At 39.8% G+C, this 26,971-nt stretch overlaps 1 protein-coding gene across 3 annotated transcripts in view; it reads right to left on the reverse strand.

The window, feature by feature from the left end:
* TMTC2 (transmembrane O-mannosyltransferase targeting cadherins 2) overlaps positions 1-26,971 on the reverse strand; it is a 413,884-nt gene that overhangs the window by 252,877 nt on the left and 134,036 nt on the right. For all 3 annotated transcript variants that reach the window (XM_070409633.1, XM_070409634.1, XM_070409635.1), the window contains exon 2: positions 2,968-3,538. In XM_070409633.1, coding sequence (XP_070265734.1) covers positions 2,968-3,538 — 571 coding nt within the window. The remainder of the gene's footprint in view (positions 1-2,967; positions 3,539-26,971) is intronic.

Raw genomic sequence — 26,971 nt, forward strand, 5'->3', positions numbered from 1 at the left:
TTTGCTCATTTTGAAGTATGGTAGCAACCATCTCAGGTAGAAATTATAGTTTAATTTTAACCCTGCTGTTTGGCTTATGTACCTATTTGCTTTGTTTAACAATGGACAGGTTATTTTGATTTTCTGAATTATATAAATCATCCCATTCGATTAAATGCCTTATTGATTGTAATGTGAATATCCCATGGGTTGTGGTCATACTGGTCTTAGAAAGCACATTTTCCTTTATCTGGGAAGGACAGCACAGTTATCCCAAGGTCAGAGGGCTCTAGACCCAAAACTGTAATTTAGATAACATGCTGTTTCTGCTTCTGTAAACTGCTTTTTTGTGAACCAGGTTCTCATTCTAAACCCTGGGATGTAATCAATACCTTTGTGATTTTTTGCCTATATAACCTTGGAGCTGCGACCATCTTGTTACTATGAGATTTGGGGAACGGCCCCTCATAGTCCCGGATTGCAATAAATGTGACTCTTTAATTCGACTTCTTGAGGCGTCCTTCTGTGATTCGTGGGGTACATTACAACAACTTGTGTCTCTGGGGCTGGGCCACTTCCTAAAAATAAGCTCTTACTTTCCTTGCTGCAAACCACGGTTTGATTTTATTGGGCTTTGATGCTCACAGGCAAATGGGCCCCTTTGGTCTGGCAACAATGGCAAATGGAAATTCTTTATAAGAAACCACAGTGTTTCAGAGATTTCAAGGCAAAGTCTTGAAACACCCAGAGTTGCATCTTCAAATAGGTCAATTTTGTTGGAAAACAAAATTCTGAGTAAATTTGAAGTTCAAACTGGCTTTATGGAGTGATTCATGAATCAGGCAACATTCCACCCAGGTAATAGAAAGGAGCTCCAAAGACCTGTACAAAATGGAAGGCTTCTATAGGCAGAAGGCAGAAAAGATAAGGAAAGAGTGGGATTCCCTCATCCTACTTTGGGGGACAGAAACAGTCTGGAAGGCAGATTACCTCTGCAGTGCTAACCAGGGAATTCCAGGATGACTGAAGTTCACATTTTTTGAGAGAGGCTGACATTGCAATTAAGTCTTGATTTGCTGAGGTGGACTTAGCACAGGTGACTCTACTCTGAACCTTTTCTGTAACAGTCCCAACCTCCATGGGATAAGAACCATGATTTAAACTTATTCTATTTATTTACATGTCAAATAAACCCAGAAAGCTTGCTATTGTTAATGACATGGTTTTAAAGGAAAAGAAAAAGATTATTCTCCCTATTCTCCCTAAAAAAAAATAATTAAACTGCTTTGAAATTAAGAGCTTGACTCTCAAACCAGATGTTGTTTGCTTTTCTTTTAAGGTTTTAGCATTTAATTGAAATCACAAAAGAACTTCATTAAGCCCTTGATACTTGAGTTCTAACTGAAAGGTTAAGCTTCCCTGCAGAGAAGCATAGCAGTTAATTGCCTGCCTACTAAAAAAAAAAAAAAATAGCCATTTTTTTAAAAGTACAGTCAAACCTTGGTTTTCCAATGTCTCCCATTTTGAACCATTCACTTCTCAACTAGACAACCCTTTCATGCTGATACCTGTATGATCAGTCTCAAACCTCATAGGTGACAAAGGAGTGAATGTGTGTGTATCAGTCAGTTTACTGCTAAACAACATGTTGTTAGCATCTCAGGAAATAGTGCGGTGAATATTCTCATGTTTTTTGCTTTTGTTGCTGCTTATTATTACTAAATTTTCATTTTTTACTGTACATTTCATGTCCTTTTTGTCATTAAAGTGTTTATTTATAGATTAAAGAGTACATTAGACATGTACAGTATCTAAGAAAGGTTAAAACAGGGAATCATTTGGGGGTCTGGAATGGATTAATTCAATTTACTTAATTTCTAATGGGAAAAAATGATTCGGTTTTTGAACAGCTTCTGGAACAAATTCAATTTGAGAACCAAGGTTCCACTGTAAATGCTTCTGTTCCTATTTCCTTCCATTTTTTAATTTAATTTCTTCCCAATTCAATTTCAAGCAAAATAGGGAATTGAGGAGGGAAAAGTTAGTCAATACTAGAAAACTTGACAGCTTTCTCAGGGCAAATATCCAAATCTGTAATTCCTTGCTTAAGTGTCTAAGAAGAAGCAGGAGCTGGCCTACACCATGGCCAAGGTTTGCAAACCCTGGCCACGTGGAGTCTGTATACTTAAAGCCAAAGCAAGCGAGTTTATTGTGAGTGAGTGGGGATGGGGCAATAGGTAGAAGGCACTTTCTCAAGATGGTCCAGTTTACCCAATGCCTCCGATGAACACTCTAGCAGAAAACTGTTTGGATCACTTTAAGAGTATGGGATCCCAAAGTGCTTATTTGACCTTCCAACAACATTGCATTTGAAACAAATACTAAGCCCTGAAGCAAAGGCCTTAATTGGCCTCAGGGCAAAACTTATAATAACCACTTTCTGTTTTGACTCTTCTATTCTATTACACTACAAAAAGGAAAAGGTGAATATGATTCATCGTTTAAGAATTTGAGTTCCTAGCACACTGCAGAGAAGGGTTCTTTTCCATCGTCAACTCAGGAAAATAATATTAACACGGGGAAGGATTTCCCCTCTATAGTCTAGTATCTAGCTCTATTACCAGCTGTGATATATTTACAAATACACATTATGTATAGGAGGCAATGTATAGGCTTAGAGTTGGAGCAGAAATTAGGAATGAATAAAAATAAATTAATTCTAAAGATGCATAATCTTTCCAAGGCAAAACCATCCTTCTACACCTCCTTTGAAATCATGAAAATAAGTAAAGAAATCTGAGAAATCAGTGACTGAAACCCAGGTTAGTAGGGAAAGGTCAGAAAGGACACTTCCACTTACTGAAGATCAAAAAGTTACTTACGTTAAATTCTCTTTGAAAAGGAACAAATTTGCCTTTTAAATGGTAAAATAGGACCAAGCAAGAGATTACTCAGAAATCCAATGCTCGAGCACCAACAATCACTTACTTTGTAAATGGTAGGTAGGATCTGTTTCATTTTCAGCCTGTGAAAGACGAAGACATCGTAAACCGCTGAGACTGCGAGAACAGTCACTCCTTGTTCCTTCCACAGCATGCTGCATCCCGCACACAGCCCTGTCCCCAGGAACCAGCCCCACGTCCTGGCTGAGTAGCCTCTGGTAGAGCAGTGTTTAATGTAGCAGAGCAAGGAGAGGAGAAAGAAGAGACTGGCCCCGACATCGGCCCGGCCCACGATTCCTGCCACGGCCTCCGTGTGGATGGGGTGAGAGGCGAACATCAAGCCCGCCATGAAGGTCCAGTATCCGTCCCCAAGGAGTATCTTGGAGAAGCTTGTGAAGAGACCAGTGACTGCCGCATGCAGTAGGATATTGACAAGATGGTAGCTCCAGGGATTCAGCCCTCCGATGGCATGGTTCAGGCGAAAAGAAAGCGTGCAGAGTGGCCGGTAGGACTTGTGGCTGCCACTGTGGGTTAGAAGAGTCCCCCAGAAATCATTGTAGAAAATGTGCGTCCATGGCGTTTCTGGGAGAAGGTCCTGATTAGTCTTGATGGCACGGCTGAAAAACAAAATGTTAAAAAAAAATCAAATGAAAAATAACAGGAAAAAATATTTGGTGAGAGTGGTAAGATATTATCTTCCTCCCTAGCTTTGTTGTAATGAGACTTTATGCTGGGGTTCCAGGAATGCATATTAATGCAAATGAGCTTTACACGTAGATTGAATTGAGATCCTCCCCTTATTTCTTCCTAGCACCACAATTAGGATTGTATTTCTTTGCCTCAAAAGATTTCTTCCTTGTTTGAATGCAAGTATGTTTGAAGAATAAATGCAGAGGTTCTATCATTGATTTAAGCCTTAATGCAGAGGTTGCTAAACAAGTGTCCTAAAAATCACTTGGCTTACTGACTGAAAATGCAGAGTCTAGGCCCCAGGTTGATGTGAAGCCTGAGAATATGCATTCTTTAAAAGCACAGCCCCAGTGATACTGGTGCAGGAGACACACTAAGAGCAAGAACTAGCCCCCAAGGGAAATACATTTTAAATAGAATATCTGTGCCTGGAGCAATGCTTCTCAAACATACACATCATCTGGGAATCTTGTTAACAGGCAGGTTCCACATTTCTAACAAATCCCCAAGTAAAACTGACTCCGCTGGTCTGTGGACCCTACTTTGAGTAGCAAGGACCTATATAGCTGAGAGATGAGTAAGAATGGCTTTCTATCTATCCAAATATTGCCCCTCTTCCTACACTCCAGTAAACTTCAGCCTTTGCCCCTTCTGAGCTCTCACAAGACTTAGTGTCATCTACACCAGATGCCACAAGGATGCACTTCCTTGTCTCTTGCTTTTGAGGATTGGTAACTCAAGGAGGAATAACCTAGTATTCGCTGAGCACTTCCTATCTGCCAAGCCTCTGCTGGTCTCCTTGGCTGTATCTTCTGGGTTAATTCTTGGAATAACTGATGAGATAGGTATTATATTATGTGCATCTCTCAAATGAGCCAGTTGTGATCGCGAAAGGTAAATTAATAAAGAATCCAAATTCACAGAAATCAGAAATAACAAGGTCAAGTTTCATGGCCCATGCTCTTTCCAGTATGATGGGATCCTCAAAATATGATCCACAAACCACAAGGAGTATCTGAGAAAATACACAAACCTTGTAAACCTTTTAATGGCTATATTGGTTTTAGCACATAATTGAAATAAATTTTAATTATCACATCAAAGCTGGATTTCATAGGTATCTACTCAAAATTAAGCTGTTAAACATTAAAAAGTCAATGTAAACATAGATATGAAGGAATCAACAGTGGATAAGGTACAATTGTGGAAGGCAGCACATAAATAACTCAGTTTGGAGGGTTGGAGGATTCCTGTTCTATGGCATTATACCTGCCAGAGAATAGGATGGCATCTGGAGTCTTTTGTATCTCCAGTTCAGCTATCTCAGTACTTACAGAACACAAGAGAGGGACATGAGTCAGAAGAAAGCAGGAATGAGACACTTAAGTAGAAAACTCTTGCCTACTCTAATGCCAGGACTTTTTAAGGGGATGTGGGTGCATGCGTAGCTAAAGAATAGATGGTGGGTGGCCACTCCACCAGTTCTGCCTTTCATTGTGAGGCAGCCATGATTAAAGGAATTTCCATATGAATTTTACCAAAAATCAGTTTGTAAAAGCCCTGGCTTAAGGAGAAATGCCCAAGTCCCAGCTGTGTAATGTACTGAGTGACTTCGAAAACAAGAGTATGGGACAGATTAAAAACCCATCCGAGGTGTTTAATAGAAATAGTAGAGTTAGTATTCCATTTGAGATCAATGGCTGGTCAATGCTGGTTTTCAACAGCTTCTCTAAACGGCCTCCCAATTAACCTCTCTGAGCTTCAATTTCTGTAATGATAATAGTTTTACCTTGAAATCATTTAGCAAACACTTGTAATTGTTCATTTGCCTTCTATGTAGGGAAGCAGAGAACACTGCTTTGCAGATACACGAGTGTTCTGGAGACCTAGAACAAATGACATCTCAGTCCTGCTAGCTGCTACTGTGATTCTACAAAGACGGGGGTAAAATTTATAAAAAGTCCCTTACTGCAGTCCCCTTGACCCACAACCTCTGAACTTGGGTACATTTGGGGGTTAAAATTAAAATAGTCTGCCCTAGCTGGTTTGGTTCAGTGGATAGAGCATCAGCTTGTGGACTAAAGGGTCTCAAGTTCGATTCCGGTCAAAGGCACGTGCCCATGTTGCGGGCTCGATCCCCGGTAGGGGGCATGCAGGAGGCACCTGATCAATGATTCTCTCTCATCGTTGATATTTCTCTCTCTCTCTCTCCCTCCCTCCCTCCCTCTCCTATTCTCTGAAATCAATAAAAATATATTTTAAAAAATAAAACAGACCGATCAGTAGTTGATAATTTACCTACTCTATATGAAACACCATACTACTCTTTCTATATCTACCAGTTGACTTTTCTAGATGCTCAATAAAAAGGCAGAAGGTCTGTTAAAATCATGTCTTAAAAAATACTCAATGTGGTAGGGATAGTTGTTTTTCCATGTCTATTCCCAGCCTTTTCACATACTCTTAGACCTTCTGTTTTTAATGGTATATGGTCCCTAGAAAGATTTCATTTCCTACCTCCCATTGCTGCTATAGATGGTCATGTGACTAGTGTTTGGCCAGTGGAGCATAAGCAGAGTTTTATGTACTACTTCCAAAAAGTGTCCTTAAAGGGGAAAAAAGCTTCACACTCTTCCCCTCCACCACTACCTCCTTCCTGCTGGAGCAGAGATGCAATAGCTGGGGGTCTAGCAGCCATCTTGGCCCATAAAGTGTCCTTAGGAATAGAAACCATGCCCGGCACAGCAACAGGACTGAAGGAAATTGAGTTCCTGTCTTGGTAGAACATACCAACCCTGGGCTAACTACCTCCCCGTTGCATGAGCATGAGAAATAAGTTGGTATATTTTTTAAACTGTGATATTTTGGGTGTTAGCTAGTGGCAACTGAACCTAGCTGTAAGTGAAATCCTTTGTTCACAAAAGACCTACTATATCACAGTGGTTTGACTTTTCCATTTTGATTTTTATTTTTACAAGTCTCCATGTATTGACTCTATATTAAATGAATTTCCATATAAACTGACTTTTAAAATATTAGAAACAGATGTTATTCTGGATCTATTAAATTAAAACACCCTGCTATGACATTCATCAAGAGTCTAACTCAGAAGTAATTGCTTAAGACTTGATGAGTTATAATTAAAATTTAAAAGAAATATGAAAAACTGTTGTCATAGAGAGCTGACTTCAAGCAATTCAGAATGAACACCCAACTGGCCTCTGCTAAACATTAACCTAGATATTGATGTGAATTTCTCTATTATCAATGCAGAAATGCTCATACTATCCAAGTCAGGGCAGTGGAAGTCAATAGCAAAGCATTCTGGGATAAGGTTTTGCTGCTGTAGTAAGGAAAGCTAAAAAGCAAATTCTGTTTACGACAACACTATACCCTCTCACTGGCAGATCCATATCAGATGGAGAACCATGGTCTCCAAACCAGGTTTTCTACAGGCTATTAGCTCATCACCATAATCAACTCTGTAAAGACTTTTTAAGAAAAAAGTAAAACTCATACTTTAAAAAAAAATCTGTTCAAACCTGCCAGAATTTCTTATATTTATAGCAATAAGTCTATTAATATGAAGTAGCCAACAAGCTATATTACAAGTCTAACTCTCACAAAATAAGGGTTTTAAAAAAAAGAAAATTAACAAATCTCATAATTTCACTGTGAGAAAAAAATTTTGATGAGGTAGAGCCCTAAATTGTCATTGTGGGGAAAAATCTAAAGGGCAAACAGTATTAATAAAACAAAAGTGGAAGGGTGAGAGAAGACCTTACCCATGTGCAAAACATACTATCCAAAGGGAGACTTGAGTATGATAACATTCTCTGGCAGGTGTTACCTGCTTAGGAAGGTTCTTACTTAACTGATGAATATTATGGCAAAAGTACATGAAATAAGTCTAAATTGTACTGGGCTTTACTATATGTCATGTCACATATGCACGTCAGTGATAAGGGATACATTACACATCCCTCACATCATTTTAAGAAAGATACAGACCAAAGGGGCTTTAATAGAATCTGAATAATGTGCCAGCAAAATGAGAAGTAAAGGTAATCATTCAATACTAAGCATAATAGATTTTCATCCATTTGTGTTTTCTTACACGAGTCCAAAATGGAAATAGTAAAAGCTCATCTCAGCTAATGAAAAACCTTAATTCAAAACAAGATTTCATGCTGATATAATTTCCGAGGTTATTTCTGTGAATTGGGACTGAAATTTAGGAAGGCACTAAGAAACGAGGAAATCTTCCACTGCAGGAGAGGTAAAGAAATCAGAGCAGCAGATCTGAAGGAGAAACCACTGGCAGCAGAATTCTCCAGGGCACACATGACTGGGACTGTCCTTGGAAGCACGAAGGTCCCGTCTCTCAGATCTTCACGGAGTTCTTGCCCCATGTCCCCTTTTGTTCATTTGTGGCTCTTTGTTTTTGCTGCCTTGTGATTTTCCCCTTAGGAAATGCTGGCAAAGGCTAATGCTATTGTGAAACATGAATGATGTGACTGCCATCCCAACTGTCCTCATCTGGGTTTCTCTCACTGCTATTTTTTCTGTCCATTGACCTTTGCAGTCACAAGCGCCCACATAAATGATGACCGCTGGTCCTCTGAGCAGGAAGGAGGCTCAGACTCTTCAAACATCAAATGGCACACTCATGAAAAAGAGCGCAATTCTGAAGCCAAGTGCACTACGTGAAGTTCAAACTATGACACAGTGGACAAACAGAGTTACTTCACCTCCCCATACCTGATTTCTCATCTGTAAAATAAAGATATTAACTGTACTTGCCATATGGGACCATTGTGAGGAGTAAATGAGTCAGTAAACAAGAAGTACATTGTTATACGTAACGTAATGTGTATATGTAATATATGTAACACACGTTAGCTGCTGCTATTACTATTATCATCAGCAGCACCAAACAATTGATGCTAGCCATCAATGGAAACGTAGTGCTCATTTATCATGTTCATAGCCTTCAAAATCTATGGGTCATGGCCATGAGTACTTCACTTAAAATTCCCTTAAGCTTTAATGACCCTCTCAGAACATGATCATGACCATGTGTGGAGCTTTATTTTTGGTCTTTAACACATTACTGTTTTCATTCTCCTATCTTTTGACTACCTCTTTCTAACTCTCTAACTCTCCTTGGCTAGCCTCCCCTTCACACTTTTCACCAAATGTGGATGTCTCTCTCCTAGTTCTGTCCCCTGACCTTCTTTCTCTCTACACTTTCCACCTCTGTGGTCAGTTCTAACACCTGCTACTCAGGAGATGCCTTCTCCATCTGTACCTCAAGCTTGGATGTTGCTCATAAGGCTGCACTTGTAATTGCTCAGGTGATATCTGCACCTGACTGGGGAAAAGAGTAACGAAATCCTCGTTCGTCTAATAACAAAAGGTGTGTTACCTTTGGCCCGTTAGCTTCTCTGAAGCTCAGCTTCCTTACGATGGCTGGTGGACAATAATAATCATGCTGCTTCTCACAAACTGTTGTGTTAGCGATCAAACAAGGAAACGTTAACTTAAAATGTTTGCCATTTACTTAGCCTTGTAAATTGGTAACAGAAACTCGCTGTTTTTTTGGACCTCTTCTTCTAGCTAACAGTCTCCTGTCTTTCCTTTCGAAAACAGCCCACGTCCACTCTCAGTCCCTGTGGATAGGGTGAGGCTACCCTGACCTCATGATGAAAGGTCAGCAAATGACTTGCCGGTTAGTGTACTATATCCCCCATCCCCATTCCTGGCCACAACAATTGACTTAGCAGCCAGCCAGGCCAATCAGAGTCAAGAGAGCCCCAATAATCTACTGGAAGAAAGAGGTCATCCTCTTTTGAGGATGAGATGAAATCCTAGAGCTACTAGAACATTCTCTGAAGACAGAGCCTGCCTAAGAATAAAGCCAACACAAAAGAACCCAGATCAATTACCAAAGAGGCAATTCCTGGTGCAGCTGGATCCTGTCATGCCTGAAGCGAGCACTGTTAAATAAGCCAGTAAATGCCCTTTTCTCATAAGCTAGCTTGAACTGCTGACATCCACAGTCAAAAGAGTACTAAATAATACAGCACTGTATAACTATCAAGTAATATTGTTAGTTGCCCTTTCAGTAAGTCTGAATCCAAATAACTTTCCTCACAAAACATCTCCCTTGTCATACCAGCTAACTTTGCTTTTCTACTACCCTCATTCAGGCTTTCATTATTTCTCACCCGCACTGCTTTGCATGCTGAAATTGCCTGTTCATTTTCCTTTTTCTCTCATTAGGATGTTAAGTCCCCTCAGGGAAAGAATGATGCCTTATGCTTTCTCCCAGTGCCCAACACATATCAGGTACATAATATATATTTGGTAAACTGAACTAAACAGCTATCCCTGCCTGCTTGCATTCCACCTTTGATCCATTGCACACATGCTATGTATAGAGAAACTTCCTGAAATATAAGCCTAATGCATCTTTATTTATCTTTTGGAGACAGTAGTACTCAATATATGTTTGATAAACTGGATTCTAATTAGAAATGATTCATACTGATAGGATGCACTCACCTTTTAGAAAAAGTCTACATTGTTTTAAGTTTATAGGGAAATAGCACTTTCCCCTAAAAGTTTACTCCCTCTGAGTACTAACCTCTGCTCACCCAATAATAATTAACTGTGAAAAACCATCAGGTTAACTGGCTTACCCAAATGTCTTTGGCACTCATTTGCCACTTAACCTATAATCTTTTAATTAGAGTCCCTCTTTAGGGATAAGTCATTATATTTTGAAAACTTCACTTAATATGCAAATACTTGGCTAATGTGGTAGGGGAATGAGAGAAATACTGTAACATCTAGAGTTTGTCTTAGTTTGGAAATAAGCAATGTATTTCAAATTCCTAGAGACCCTTCAGGTAGAGCAAGTACATTTCAGCACAGGGTGCTAGACTGTTGGGAGACAGTGTTAGGTTCCCAGTTCCCAGAGGAAATGAAAAGCTTTAAGCTCTAGCCATGAATCTATCATGACACCCATAACACTTTACTAAACTTCCTTTTTTCTATCTTAAATCTCCCCCTACTAGACTGTAAATGCTTCAATGGCAGAGATGATAACTTCCTAGACAAAGAACACTTAAAAAAATTAAATTGTTGCCATATACATATTAAATGAAAAGAGGCCACAGGAAATAACCAAGGCCCTGTGGTCACACATCCAAGGGTCAGAGCTCTCAAGTAACTGTAAGGAGAGGAATATTCTCATAGACCCTTCCCTCTATCTCTGCAGGAGTTTTTCCTAGAAGCTTCTGATTAAATGTGGTCCCTGCTTCAGCTAAACTAAGCTCCAGGAGCACAGCTCCCGGGAGACGGACCTCTTGGAGAGCTTTCTGGATGAGGAGGTGCCCTCCCCACCCCAAGTCTAGAATTTACACCCAACACTCTTCTCTTAGTGGGAGAAAATGAGATGGAGAAATCTTGGTTAGATATGTTTAAAGTATCTTTAGTTCCTCAGATAAATTAAAGCTGTCATTTTCAGATTTCTATGGGAAATATATATAAAAATTTCCCTCTGGCCCTGAAAACTAATTAATATTCAATTCAAAAGAAAGCTGATCACTTAAAATTAAAACTTCAGTTACCTAAGATATTTTGAAAAGTATTTACATGAAAAGCATTTTGCAAGATTAAAGCAAAAACTAACATGAGATTATCAGAAAAACCATACCCCAAGCATTTAATTTCACTGATTAAAGGAATCCTCTACCTTAATGTTTACCTGTTTAACTGAAAATAATTTCCATTGCCTTGCAATTTGCATGATGAAATACAATATTAGTATTTCCATATAATTTGCTCATTATATCCATATTATGTCATCCTAACATTAATAAAAAATGTGATTATCCAAATGCACCTCCTCCTCATTGTGCTAAATTTAATCAGAATTCTCAACTTAAACACTTAATGAAAATATCTTTATTCCTAAATCTCCAAACTTGAAATCAGTAACCACTAGAAAAGATACTATGAAGATTTTTCACTCCCAAAAGTTAACTCAAGTATAGGAATCACGTTAGTACACTATGTAATTTATGGATTTCAATCAGCTTCATAAGTTTTCATAAATTCACAATCTACAAAAAGGTGATTTAAAGAAAATTTTTTATATCTCATACTGTTGCCTTTACGATACATTGTAAAGTATGACTTGGTTCTTTAAATTTTTCTATTTTAAAATAATTACAAATGCTTAACTGTTTTTGAATAAAAGAAATGAGTATCAGATTGTAGTCTTTTTATGAAATTCAAAGCCTTCAAAAATGAATGGGCTCTATCGGACACCAGATTTCAAGTGAGAAATACAAGTGTTAACCATGAAGATTCAAAAACCCCATTTTTTTTGTTTTCAAATTCAGGGTTATTTTTATTTTTTAAATCTTTATTGTTGAAAGTATTACATATGTCCTCTTTTTTCTCCCACTGACCCCTTAGAGCAGGGGTGGGCAAACTTTTTGACTCGAGGGCCACAATGGGTTCTTAAACTGGACCGGAGGGCCGGAACAAAAGCATGGATGGAGTGTTTGTGTGAACTAATATAAATTCAAAGTAAACATCATTACATAAAAGGGTACGGTCTTTTTTTTTTTTTTTTAGTTTTATTCATTTCAAACGGCTGGATCCGGCCGCGGGCATAGTTTGCCCAAGGCTGCCTTAGAGCCTGCTCCCCCTCAATCTCGCCTCAGGCCTCCACTACCCTATTGTCTGTGTCCATGGGTTATGTATACAGGTATACAAGTTCTTTGGCTGATCTCTTCCCACCTACCCCCGCCTTCCCTCTGAGATTTGACAGTGTGTTCCATGCTTCTATGTCTCTGGATCTATTTTGTTCAACTGTTTATTTTGTTCACGAGATTCCACATATAAGTGAGATCATGTGATACTTATCTTTCTCTGCATGATCGAACACCTACTTTGTGCAAGGTCTTGTTCTCTGCGCTTTTACAGAATCAAAGACGACACAATCTTTGTGCTTAAGGATTTGATTATCCAAACACACTCTACCATAGGTAGGTATGGCAAGGTGAGAGGATGCCTCTTCAACTACAATACTTGCCTTCTTGCATCAATGTGCTATGTAAATTTCAGACCCGATCTACTACAGTACAAGGTAGTTTTCCCAACTGCACAAGGATTACCTCATTTTTTAAAATCACAGCCTTGAGGAGAGATCATCATCTTCACTTAAGGGAAACAGGGAGAGTGTCTCCTGGCCATGGCCACTGCCTGTGACCCCGCTAAGGGTGCTCAGCCTGAGCACTGCCAGACCACGAAATTGGGGGTGGGGGTGGGGGTGGGGGGGGGGAGAAAATTTAAAACGAGACACTAACATGCTCTGAGAGAACAGGCATTGGGGGTGGGCAGACACTCATGTAGCATTATCCAGATGTTTGGCTTCTCTGTTAGCCTAACTCCTGTCTTCTCTGAATTAAGTCTTAACCAAGTCACCTTTCTTTATCCATGCCTCTCCTTCAGCCAAAGAGAAGAGCCAAGAAGCTTCTTCTAGCCAAATGTTTGCAAGGATCCTTTGTCTTTTCTACTTAAAATTTTCCACATGTTGCCCATGCATCCCTCACAGGTATTCATGTTATAATAGCATCTTGCATTTGTCTCATGCTTTTACATATTACAAAATGTGCTCATGTGCATGATGATCCTGAACCCTTGTCAGCACCCTGGGAGTAAGCGGATGTGAACAGATGCGGACGTGAGAAGCTGAGTCCTGCCTGAGACAATCGCAGCAGAAGATCTGAGCCGCCCACACAGAATCAAAATCCCAGTCCTCACGAGAAGAAATCTAGACATGGAGAGAGACACCAGCGGTGCGTGCACCAAAAAGACCATGTAAGGTAGCCATCTGCAAGCGAAAGAAAGACCTCAGGGGAAACCAAACCGGCTTACACCTTGACCTGGAACTTTTAACCTCCAGGACTTTGAGAAAATTAATTGTTGTTGTTTAAGCCACCTAATCCATGGTGTTTTGTTCCGGCAGCCCTAACAAACAAACATGCCAAAGGGACCATCATACACAATGACACACTCTATCCTGTTTATCCTTCAGAGTTTCAGGGAAACTAGTTTTCACAAAAAAGCCAAATTTCTCCAATGCTATGTTGGGTGTTCTGTTTTTTTATGACAGTGGTTGGTTGAACTGCTGTGTGAACAGTAAGAGAGTTTTAAGAGATATCTTATTCTTACTGCTGCCGGGATGTATCTATGTCCTCTACCAGAGAAAAAAAATTTTCCTGACCGTGTCAATGGGGCAATAATGCTAATTAAACACACATAATAAAATACTAGTGCTACTTCATACTTGCACTGAAACTGACAAAGCTTACAAAGCACATAGACGTGATCTCATTTTATCCTCACAAAACTGCTATAAAATATGAACCCAGAGCTGCAGGGGTTAAATTAAAGAAGAGCACAAATTAGTTAGACACAGAGAAAGACCCTGAACACTGTTCTCCAAACTACTCCATTTAACCTTAAAAGCAACTCTGTTCCTCCACACGGACAATAAATCTCCAATGAGAAGTGTTTGTAAGACAATTTGAAAGTAAAATCCTAGCCTATTATTGCATTTTGTCTGGAACCCATATATCTGCCCTCAAGACTCAATAAAGCTATAAAAATGCTTTGTGCCATATTCTTTTAATTTCTGCAATTCAAAAAGAAAGTCTTCTTTTAACACTAAGGAGTCTTGGAAAACCTGAGTCAAAGGAAGGTGTTAGTTGCCTTCCAGTGACGTGTGGAAAAGGCAGCTTTATGAAAGCCAAAAACGAACCTACAATTTCATGTTGCAAAATATAATAGAAAACATATTCTGGAAGAAATTTTGCTGCTTGCATCCCTTTTCAACTATAAAATAGTTACACACACACACATGCATCTGAGAAAGATCAGACTTTGAACATATTGCAGCAACACACACGCACAACCCGGGGAGTTTCACCAGGGTTGCCTGTGATGACAGGATACACAGACATCCCTACAATAAAATCAGCCTCACAGCTAAATCAGAGAGTCTTTTTGGACACAAGAATATACGAGCCCTGATGAAAAACAGATAGGCAAGGAGGAAAACACTCCAATTTAAAACTAACACAGATGAGCCTACCCAAAGTACCCAAACATTTGGTCCACAAACCACCAGCAACACTCTTAATTTGTCAATGGAAGGCAAGAGATATTTCATCCAAGAATGAGGAGAGAAAGGGACATTAACTTCGCCATTAAAGTGTATGGGCATTCCAATATAAAATACTTTCTAATACAGATGTCATTCACTGAATGGCAATCAAGAAATAAATTAAACTTCAGGGAGCTGTGTCGCCCTTTAAATAAATCACATTGTAGGCACTCAAAATACATATGCTGAATGTTAAATGAAAACTTATCAGCTCACTCAGATCTCATGTGATGAACAAATTATGAAGCACCAACGTGTCCCTTTTAGCATCTTAAGGTTGGTTTATTTTATCCTTTTGCTAACCCCCAAATTCTCAAACTTAGAACAGTGGGATATGTGGAGTGTCCTCTTTAGCACTCCATATCTATGGCCGTTTAATCACCAAACCTCCATGACACTGGAAATCCCTAAACCAGACCACAGATCATTTTTATTCAATCTTGACCACCACTGTCTTTGCTACACATCATTTCTGTCACACTAGCCATTGCCAATAAAAGAAAATACTTTCAACATATAAGTAACTGTGCTAACTAAATAAATTAACAAAGCATGGAAGAATAAGCAGAACCTAAGTTTGAGAATGGAAAATGGTATTCAATCAAAGAAATCTAAGCATAACTGATATAACTTTTCACTCCAATCTGTATGGGGGAAAATACTATATTCACCTTTCATCTGAAGCAACTCCTGAAATCAATGTTAAGTGTTACTAAACACACACACTCCACACTTTAGAGTTAGCCAAGTCTTGATTTGAAATCTTCCTCTTGAACTTACTAGCTATTTGATTCAGTTTTCTAGTGAAGATAAAACTCCATAAGACAAGCACACACAGTAGGCGCTTAATGAATGATTGTAAGTACAATGAATCACCTCCCTTGTCTTCCTAGATTCCATAAAAGAGTACATTTTTTTCTGAAATGTCAGTCAATATCACTACAGCTCGCATTCAGTTATGGTGTCATTTATCATTTCTCTTAGCATGTCCTCCAGGACCTCTGTTCCTCCCTCCCCCAGAGCTCTGACGTGAAACTGTGCCTGTATTAATCATAAATTAAGGCCATTAGCCAACCTAAGAGCTCGAGAATGATGTTCACAGCAGTCTAACTCATCTGGGAGGATGGATGACAGCAAGGTTAAGTGAGGGGATCAAAAAGCATAAGAGAAGGAAGGAAGAGTCACAGGACTTATGTCATAGTGCACAGCCTAATTAGGACATTCTGGGAAGCCGCTGCATTGGAAGGACAACAGTTGCATACCACTGAAGAAGCCGGGCTTGGTATTTTTTTTTTTTTACTAAAAAACATCCACCCTAACAAAGACACTATAATTAGATTGGAAAACTAATATTTTTAGCTGTCTAAAGCCTATTTTTTCTTGCACAAAGTTAAAAAAGAATTACTCCATGCATTTGCAATCACACACTGACACACACACACACACACACACACACACACACACAGCAATATGGTTCAAAATAGCAGGTTCTTAAAAGCATGACACTATTTATTAAACCTTTTGTATCTTTGCTAATAAAAAAAAGGCAACATACATTTAAAAATATCCTCTTTACAGTCTTCATCTAAGCCAACCCTATGCAGGTGGACAGTAAACGGGCTATAATTTGTGATGGCCCAGAATGGAGTCTAGAAGAGTTTAAAATCAGAAATGTGATCACTTTGTGAGAAAAGGCAATGTCATGCACTCTATCATGGTCACTCTACTCCAGGAGATGGATTTTCACACTGAAAAACTAACATTAAAAGTTGCCTTGGGGAGGATAACAAAATAGGCATCCCCAAATGCTCTATCGGCCCTGTCTTCTAATGGTTTCTTTTCTGAAGGCGTCCTGGAGAGAAGTTCAATCTTTCTAATGGGAATATAACTGTACTACAACTCTCCAAGGGCATTTACCACTTTAAAAAGGAACTCTAAACTCTGCTGTCTTTAAAAGGCAAGGAGGTCACTGGGAAAAGTCATTTTTCAAAGCTCCAGTGAACTGGCACTCTGCTTTGCTTTCAGCCACAGAGATAAGGCGTGCAGTCTTGGTAACAGAATCGCCTTTCTTTAATTTTTAATGCCTGTCCATTTCAGGGCTCCCAGGGGGAATCAATGACTTACTCATGGCATCATAAATAGCTTGGACTGTGTGTATGCATGTGTTTTAACAAAGCAAGAAGCAACTGCTTTGTTCCTTTGTTCCATCCATCAACTATTCATTTTTAGTGAACATTCGATAAAGGCTACACAAGTACAACATAAAGGCATCTTCCTATCCATCCCAAAAGGAAAGAAAAATAATAATCTCATCATTGCCACCACTCACAATTTAAGAGAAAACAAAGCTCCTAGAAGGGTAGACACGTGTTTTTTATTTCCCACTCTGAAAGCGCACACAGGTATAAGCATGTTCAAATGGCAGTGAATTCATCTGGAATGTGAAAGACCATGGGGTTCACACATATAAAGATCAACAGTTGTTTTAGAAATTAACTACACCACATCTTAAACTTCTACACAAGTTCTAAACTGATCCAGGTGTTATCATCAGGGTAGAAACAGATGCAGTGTTAACACATTAAGCTGTGAATCCAACCCCAACCCTGCTTAATGGGCTCCACATGCTGAAAATGATCATCATGGTAGGAAGTGCACGCAACCATAAGCCTAACTTTCAAACAAAACAAGAGTTTCATTATCTACATTATGCTCACACACAACTACTCCAGGACTAACACTGTTTGTACACGGATTAGGGTGCATTAATAATTTTGAGGGCGGGAAAAGATATTGGGAGATTAATGCAACATCAGCACAACAAACCCACGGTTGTCACAGGGTGTTGACAGCATTTCAGTAGTGCTGTCACCGCAATAAAGTCGATGCTGGTTGCACAAGCCTGTCTCATCCTGTGATTCTATCTGGAATCCCAAAGTGGCTAGAGGAGGTGAGAAGAATGATGGGGAAGTTTATAAAATAACCACCACTACTCTATGTATAGAATTTTCTAGTTTTTGAAATATTATGATTTGCATCATATGATGTCACAAATGCTTTCCCCATCTTCTTAGTGAAAAAATAAAGACTCCCACCCAAGATCACAGAGTGAGGGAGGAGAGAAATTAGGGAAAAAAGAGTTCTGCTACTGCTCTAGTGTCTCTAGTCATGAAGCCTCTGCACTGGGGAGCTCTTTGCCCCCATTCCATTTACAAAAGACAAAACAAACAAAATACAAAAACAAAAAAAACAACAACCCTGGGTTATTCTAGAAGATTAATGCACAATAAAGGAGCACAAGTGTGTTTCAGTCAATTCCCTTTGGCCCACCCCATTTCTTTTGCAACTAACAGCATTGACTAAAAGGTCTAAATGGTGCTAAATTAGTGCAGCATACAGGAAAGCTGTCTGGGAGGGAAGGGATTTCACCATGGAGCGTTCAGCATCTATTGACTTTTCTATTGACCCAAAAGGCTTACAGTCTTTTAAAAACTTCAAAAACAGATGATTAAAGTAATACCAGACTATTCTTTACAGTTTTTCCTCTTCCAGAATTCAACTCTGATGAAAATTAATTTTTCAACTCTACTGAGAAGTCACCACTGTATATTTCTTGAATTATTTAATTTTTACATCTATCCTTATTTCCTAAACTTCAGCCTTAGCACTTATTTTGCATCAAGCAGACCTCAGTAGATGGTTAACCCCAAGGCAAGCCAGCTTCCAGTATAACTCATATTTAGAACAAAAGGTGCTGTTATGACAAGTAAGCAACACATATTCAAATCATATCCCAAGAGGGGCTTCAAGAATAGGTATTAAGAGTTTATGTCAAAAGATCATTCTGAAAACTAGCCTTCTATATTTATTCTTACATGGACTTAATTTGTCCTTTTTGACTAACCTATATATTATACAGATTTGAAACTAAGTGAATCTGAGAATGAATAGAAAAAGAAATGGTGGCAGAGAAGCAGTAGGGAATTTTGAGTAGACCTGTGAGAGAGAACACCAATCGCACAAAGTCCCAAGCTTTCCTGTCTCAACGATGGAGGAATGGGGGCAGGTTTTGTTTCTCTGTCCTCTGGCTTGTACTTACCACTGCAAGAACTAAAGCTAGTTAATTGTAATCATTGGTAAAAAGGGTGAATTATAACTCCAAACATAGATATTGGTGACTGTTTTAGTTTTCTATTATAACTGTAATGAATTACCACATACTTAGTGGCAAAAACAATAAATTTATTATCTTACAGTTCTGGAGGCCCTAAGCCCCAAAATGGCTTTCACTGGGCTAAAATCAAGGTATTAGCAGGATTTTACTCTTTCTGGAGGCTCTAGAGAAGATTACAGCTCCTTGTCTTTTCCAATTGACAGAGGCAACTCCATGACTCATGGGCCCTTCTCCATCTTCAAAGACAGCAATTGCTTACATCCTTCAACCTCTGCTTCCAATTTCTCTTATTCTGCTGACTCTGGCTCTCCTGCTTCCCTCTTTCCATTAGAACAACTCTTGAGATTGCACTGGGCCCATCCAGAAAAAAAATTAAAAAACAGAATAATCTCCCATTTAAAAATCCTTACCTTTATTACATCTGTAAAGTCCTTTTTTGCCATGTAAGATAACATATTCATAGTTTTCATTCTGCCTACCAGTGTCCCTTTTTGCTAGGCTTACCCAAGTATATTAACAAGGTTATCAAAATAATTTCCTCACTAATATATACGAAGTACTCATCTCCATGGGCATGCAGAAGCAAGAATCAACAGTTGGTATGTGCATATAAATGAATGAAAATTACCATCATATATTTTCTACTACATTACCAAAGGAAAATATGACACAACTGCCGAATCAGCACACAGATGAAACAAAGTAAAATGAAGAATATGCTGAGCCAGGCCAGCATGGCTCAGTGGTTGAGCATTGACCTATGAATCAAGAGGTCACAGTTTGATTCTCGTTCAGGGCACATGTACAGGCTGGGGGCTCAAACCCCACAGAGGAGGCATGCATGGGGAAGCTGACTGATGATTCTCTCTCATCATTGATGTTTCCATCTCTCTCCTTCTCCCTTCCTCTCTGAAATAAATAAAAATATATATGTATATTTATATTTTTTTTAAATAAGCTGATATGTAGAATAAAGTCCTGAAGCTTTTCCTGATTTGAGAGAGAGGCACAATTTTCATAGGAGAGCTTTCATCACTCAAAATTCCTTCTAAAATCCTTCCTGCATCTCAAGTACAATCTAGAAAACTAGAAATTGTAATTAGGTAAGTGGTCAGTTCATGGTTATGAAGTTCACACATATCATATTATATCCAGCGATAATATTCAAGATACTAACTGCTTCAGAATGGGAACAGGCTATAGTGCTAGAGGAGGGTGTTATAGGGCCTCTGCTATGTTTAGTGTTAAACTTTAAGTAGCTGGATGTTGGGGAAATCCAGGTGATCTCAGGTGAGCGCACAGAATGGTCAAGGAAGAGGAGAGCTTCAAGGGGGTGGTATGTCCTACTGCAACTGCCACACCAGTGAGAACTGGCTAACTATTAGTGCCCCAACAGAACTAATAGAGTTGGTCACAGATTGCCACAGAGAGTATGTATGCATCATTACATTTCTATTTAGGGAAATAAAGTGAGATGGAAAAGAATCTCTATTTAGGGGGCTGGGGGAGGGGGTTTGCAGATACCATTTTAAGCAGGGAGGAATGACAAGATTAACAGTGCAGTATCCAAACAGATCCTGTCAGGATGGAATGACCAATAGAAGTAAACAAAGTTAAGTTTTATAGGAATAAGGATTATTTCGTAAGACCTAAAATTGGGCCCAAAGCCAGCAGCAACAGGATGGGAAGATATGAGTCAGCAACATACAGATGGAGAAACACTTGGAGACTTTAGAAAAAAGGAAGACTCAATGAGTCATTGTGATGTAGCCACAAACACATACACACACACACACACACACACACACACACACACAAATATCAAATACAAACTCATACTACAATAAAAACAAAACATTACATAATCAAAATGGAAGAGGATGATAAGTTTCTTCAAAATACTGAAATTGCCTCATACCAAAGAAGGATTAGACTTGATCTCTACATATCATGAAGACAGACTGAGATCATGTAATTACTACCAGCTAGATGTTGAGCTATACAGAAAAACTTTAACTGTTGTATATCTAGTGATAGAGCATGTCATCTGCTCAGGGGTTAGTGATCCTCCATCACTGGAAATCCAAAAAGAGAGGCTACATGATTATGATAGAACTAGAGGCCCAGTGCACAGATTCATGCATATTGAAAGGAAATTAATTAGAAGAAATATTTTAACATCGCTAGTCACCCTTTCTCTATAATAGAAGTGTCAACCAAATTCACAATCGACAATGACAGATCGAAACACACACGTGCAACTGGCACCAGCGAGAGCTTTATATGTATATGTGCAAGTCAACTTAGCCTTTTATATATATATATATATATATATATATATATATATATATATATATATATATAGAATAAATTTGCTTAATTAGACCTGCTTTCTGATTTAGCTAAAATTTTACAGCCCAGTGAAGCACCCCAACTTCTCTTTCAGGTAATTGTCAGCAACACAACAGTAAATATCAACATGAAGCACATTATTATTATAGATCACGCTGGGAGAACAAAGGGTAAAATATTTAACTGCAGCAGTGTTTGACTATATTCTGCGCAGTGAGAAAACCTGAAGTCATTTTCAAGGTCCACCATTTCTTACTTCTTTTCAGTCGGATCAAGTTTCTAAGCTTTCTAAATCTCCATTTTCTGGCTAAGGAAAAGAAAATAGGATTCCACTGGGTCTATTTACCTACTCCAGGACTTCTGTGAGGATCAAATGAGATGAGGCACTGGAAAACCCTTCACAGACATTTGATTAAAGTGTAAAATGTTTGCACCTGGCTATAAAGCAAGCCGTATTCCTGGGCTGAAGAAACTCCAAGGAGGCTAGTTGCTAGGGAGAGGAAGCCAGGCATTGCTTCATGACGTCATCACCCGGCGCCCACAGCCACTGTTTCTGGGCTGGGCTTGGCTGGGCTGGGCTGTGGGCTGCATTTTGCGCCATGGGGTCTCGGCAGCTTTGGCTGCGATTTGGTGGGCTGTTGATCTGGAATGGTGGCAGGACCTGTGTCCCACTTGGGGGAAGTCAAGTGTTGTTTTGTGGGTGCCAGGTCCGCGGTGCTGTTTCTCTATAAATGGCCAGTGCACGTCATGGCAGCTCCTGCATTGAGCATCTGCCCTCTCATGGTCAGTGCACATCATAGCAACCAGGCGGACGATGGGTTACTTAGCATATTAGCCTTTTATATATATATATATATAGAGAGAGAGAGAGAGAGATAATAGTAGATGGCTAGATCAGACATATTTCAAGGACACTCTACATCTTGGAATTCAAGGATTCTATTTCTGTAAGATATCATTTCTAAAACAGATATTCACAATGCAGTTTCCCTCTCATTAGTCAATTACATAGATCCCCCCATGATTTCTGCCATGTTCACATACTAATTGTACTAGTAATTTACTTAGTATCATCCTTTTAATTGTCTTACTTTTATTTTCACGGTATTTTGCCTTGTTCTTAACAATAATATCCATAAAGTATCTGTCATGCTAATAATATTTTTAATTAAAAATCTTTAAATAAGTATTAAGATAAAATGTTTACATGAATACCTCCTAAATCAGTAGCACACAGCCGCACTTCATACACACTGTTGTAACTTCTCAGTATCAAAAGTGCATACATTTTTTTAACTAGATATTTCCCCCCAGATTTCTAAGCTTTGAAAATCACCTTTAAGCACACTTACATTTTGGTACAGTTCTAGTATTGTTGCTGTGTTTGTTTGTTTGGTTTAAGAAAGGGCAGTGAAAAAAAATTCCCAGGCATCCTACTTACTTGGCTGTATTTTCCCCGTGTTTTCAAAACCAATTATTCATATAATGAGTAACAGTCTTAAGTGTCAAGATAGAGCTCTGGTCACCGTTAACATTTTGTAGAATTGAACTCAAAAACCTTGAACACATTATTGAATTTGCCAATATTCCAATTAGCTAAGAGATTAACAGCTGTATAGCTGGCCTATTTGTTTGGGATTTCCATTTTCCTTACAGACTTATTTGGCAATATGCTGTATATTTTGTGAGAGTGAAACAACGGAATGAATAAAGAAGCATTTTAAGAGGGGTAGGGGGATGGGCAGGGAACAGATGTGTCTAGTTGCTTTTCTTCTACAACCTCTTCAAGAAAGAATCTCAACAAAGAGCAGGGTCCAAACTATTGAAATTTTGAAACATAGAAGGTTTTAGTTGACTTATTTTTAGTTGACCCTGCTTTATTGGCTCACTAGTAACTTGGAAAATATCTGCCATAAAATAGGCTCTTACCACCCAACCAAGCTCAGACAGGGATTCAGGCTTTAGCACCTATTTAAGTTGCTAAATAATTGTCCAGCTGGTTTCATTAATTTCATAATTTATTTCCCAACTTTCTACCTTAACAAATAAACAACTTTGTCATTAAAAAACACTCTACAAAATCTGGCAATATCATATGAATAAATTTTATTGACATTTTGGAAAAGAGGACAAAAAGCATAGGGAGGAGGGAACCCTCCACTGAGAGAAAGCAGGCAGACCTAATTAAAGTTAGACTGAATTTTGTGCTAGAATGAAGCCAGGCATGGTCCTTGGATAGTAAGTACTAAATCTCTTGGATAGTTCCTTGACCATGGCCCATACTTTACATTCAATTTCCCTGAGGGATGGGATCACCAAGGAACGGGACTGCAAATCTGGAACTAAAACATTTGCTTCTATTACATCTCCTCCTGTCCTATGTCTTCTTTTCTCCTTTTAAAGAAGTTTGTTTAAAAAAAGAAAAGAAGAAGCTGCTTCACTTTTCTGGATGAAAAATTGAGTTAAAGCTATAATTCAGAGAATTTTAAAGCTTTCTGCTCAGATCCAAAAGCTGCTTTGAATTAGTAGCTGCCACTGGCACCCAATTTATTTGTAGTGAAGAGTTGTGCCCTTCAGTAGATTTTTTTTTTTCCTAAGCCTTATAAAGTAATGAGGGTTTAATAAAACTTCATCATGACTTTGGGGGGGAAAAAAAAACTTCAGTGGGATTATAGAAGACTAGGGGCCCAGTGCACAAATTCATGCACCCTGAAAGGAACTGTGGGCTATGAGGCTGCAGTGGGCACAGGGGCGAGTCTTGGCCCATCCTCCATGCACCAGCCCGGCCCCTCTCACCATGGCCCCGGGTCCCCTGTCTGCTGGCAACCCCGCTCCCGCTGCCTGCAGGGAGAGATTGGGGCTGGCCCCAGCAGCGGGTGCGAGTAGGGCTGGCATTATCAGCAGGTGTGAGCGGCAGGTGCTGGCCCCTATCACTCCTCGGGGTTTCCCCCGATTGCCCCTCAGGAGCAGGGGAGGTGGAGAAGCCCTGAAAGGCAACTGGGGTGGCAGCCGCCACTCACACCCACTGACGGTGCCGAGCAATTGGGGCCGGCACCAGGTGCCAGCAGTGGGTGCGAGTGGCGGCTCCAGTGCTGGCAGTAGGTGCAAGCAGGGACAGCACCTGCAACAGGTGCGAGCGCCGGCAGGACCGCGGCACATGGGAGCAAAGAATTTTCAGTAACCACCAGAGGCTCGCCCCAATGACAGTGACCAGCGCCCTGCCTTGGTTTGGCGCCCCCGCTCACCTGCTCCACCATCCCACCACGGCTGAAGCCAACCATTTTTCTGTGCTCTGCTGCCTGCTGCTGATGCCCACCCTGTTCCGCACACATCACAGCAACCAGTTGTTTGGTTGTTTGGTTGTTCCACCATTTGGTCTATTTGCATATGAGGGTTTTATATATACACTAGAGGCCTGGTGCGCAAAATTCGTGCATGGGGAGTCCCTCTCAGCCCAGCCTGCACCCTCTCCAATCCGGGACCCCTTGGGGGATGTCCGACTAAACCAGCAGTCGGACATTCCTCTCACAATCCTGCACCACTGGCTCCTAATCACCTACCTGCCTGCCTGGCTGATCACTCCTAACTTCCCCCCCTCTGCCAGCCTGTTTGCCCCTAAATGCCCCCTCCCTGCCAGCCTAACTGCACCCCCCCCCCCCGCCAGCCTGGTCACCCCTTACTGCCCCCCCTGCCGGCCTGGTTGCCCCCAACTACCCCCCTCTGCCAGCTTGATTGCCCTCAACTGCCTCCCCTGCCAGCCTAGTCACCACTCACTGCCCCCCTGCCAGCCTAATCGCTCCAACTGCCCCCTCTGCCAGCCTGGTTGCCACTAACTGCCCCCCCTGCTAGCCTGGTCACCCCTCATGGCCCCCCTGCCGTCGCCCCATGCAGCTTGCTGTTCAGTCGTTTGGTCGTCCCTCACTAACCCCCCTGCTGGCCTGGTCATAGGCAGCCATCTTGTGAGGGCGTGATGGTTAATTTGCATATTACCATTTTATTATATAGGAGAGATGGATATTCTCCAGGACAATAATGTAGGACAAATTATCACTCAGGACAAAACACAGAGGTACTTTTAGTCCCTTACAAAGTTAACATTTGTGATATAAATAACTAATAAAACAGTCCACAGTAGTATATTATTTATTCAGCCTGAAAAGTTATAGTACAAGTTCCACTTATAAAAGAATTGCACATATAATTAGAAATAGCAATTTATATATATATATATATTTTTAAATATATTTTATTGATTTTTCACAGAGAGGAAGGGAGAGGGATAGAGAGCTAGAAACATCGATGAGAGAGAAACATCAATTAAGCTACCTCCTGCACACTCCCCACTGGGGACGTGCCCGCAACCAAGATACATGCCCTTGACCAGAATCGAATCTGGGACCCTTCAGTCCGCAGGCCGATGCTCTATCCATTGAGTCAAACTGGTTAGGGCAGCAATTGTATATTAAATAAAATGTGCATAAAATATGGCCACAGTAAGGAAGTAGGGATAATGATGCAAGTTTAGCAAGAAATTTTGCTACAGAACCATTAGGCTTACAAAGTTATGTTTTAGAATTTCTCCTTTTTAACGTCACAGCTAAATGAAATCAGCTACTTGATTAGTATAAGAAAATAAGACACCAACTATGTTTGATTCCATTAAAAAAATGGTTAAGTTGGCTGTCCAGCCTGAGAAGCTCACCTAGATCTTCAAAAAATAGTAATAATTGGGCATTTCACATATAAATATTTTATATAAGCTATTTCCTATCAATTATCAAAGCAATATTGAACTATGGGTCTAATTTTATTCAACTGATGACATAAAAATACTAATGGATGCAAAGAGAACTTTTATACACCTCAGAAACTTTTCTTACATTTTTCAGCCTCATTAAAATTTCTTGCTACAACCCTTTAGGGGATTTACTGTGTAGATTATATTCCAGAGCCTTTTCGGGAGGAGGCTGGAGGGAAAGAGGGAGAGAGGCAGAGAGAGAGAGAGAGGGAGAGAGGGAGAGAGAGAGAGAGAGAGAAAGAACAGAAGCAAAAATCAAGGACTTAGAGGTTCAGTGTCAGCAGCTGTTTGAACATCTACTTCCCCATATGGGAAAAAAGAGTTCAAGATCAATGATCTCTCAGATCCCTACTGGTTCATTAAAAAAAATTATGAAAATTTCTATACTCAGCATTTTAATAAAAGTACATCATCAATGAAGGCAATTGGCCCGAAGATAAAGATCACACACAATTGCAAAACAAACCTCACAAAATATCCATTCACCTTTGCTGAAGATCCATCCATTCAACAAATATTTGTTAAATACCTATGCTCTGCCAGGTCCTGTCCTAGTTGTGAATTTAGCCCAGGCCGTGGTCAATGAGACATAATGGAATCTTCTGAGAAATATTTTCACATTGGTAAGAAATTAACACACTCCCCTTCCCACTTTAGTGACTTCCTGTGACAGCAGATGTCTGGAGCTACCGCCACCTTACAAATAGGAGAGGAACTGCTAACACTTGAGAATGAACAGACCACGAGTCCTTGGTATCATGGTTGAGTCACTCTGAGACCACCTTACT

This window comes from Myotis yumanensis, unplaced genomic scaffold, assembly GCF_028538775.1.
Source record: "Myotis yumanensis isolate MYYU_CA2020_CCGP unplaced genomic scaffold, mMyoYum1.0.hap1 SCAF_3, whole genome shotgun sequence".
In the NCBI taxonomy this organism is placed as follows: domain Eukaryota; kingdom Metazoa; phylum Chordata; class Mammalia; order Chiroptera; family Vespertilionidae; genus Myotis; species Myotis yumanensis.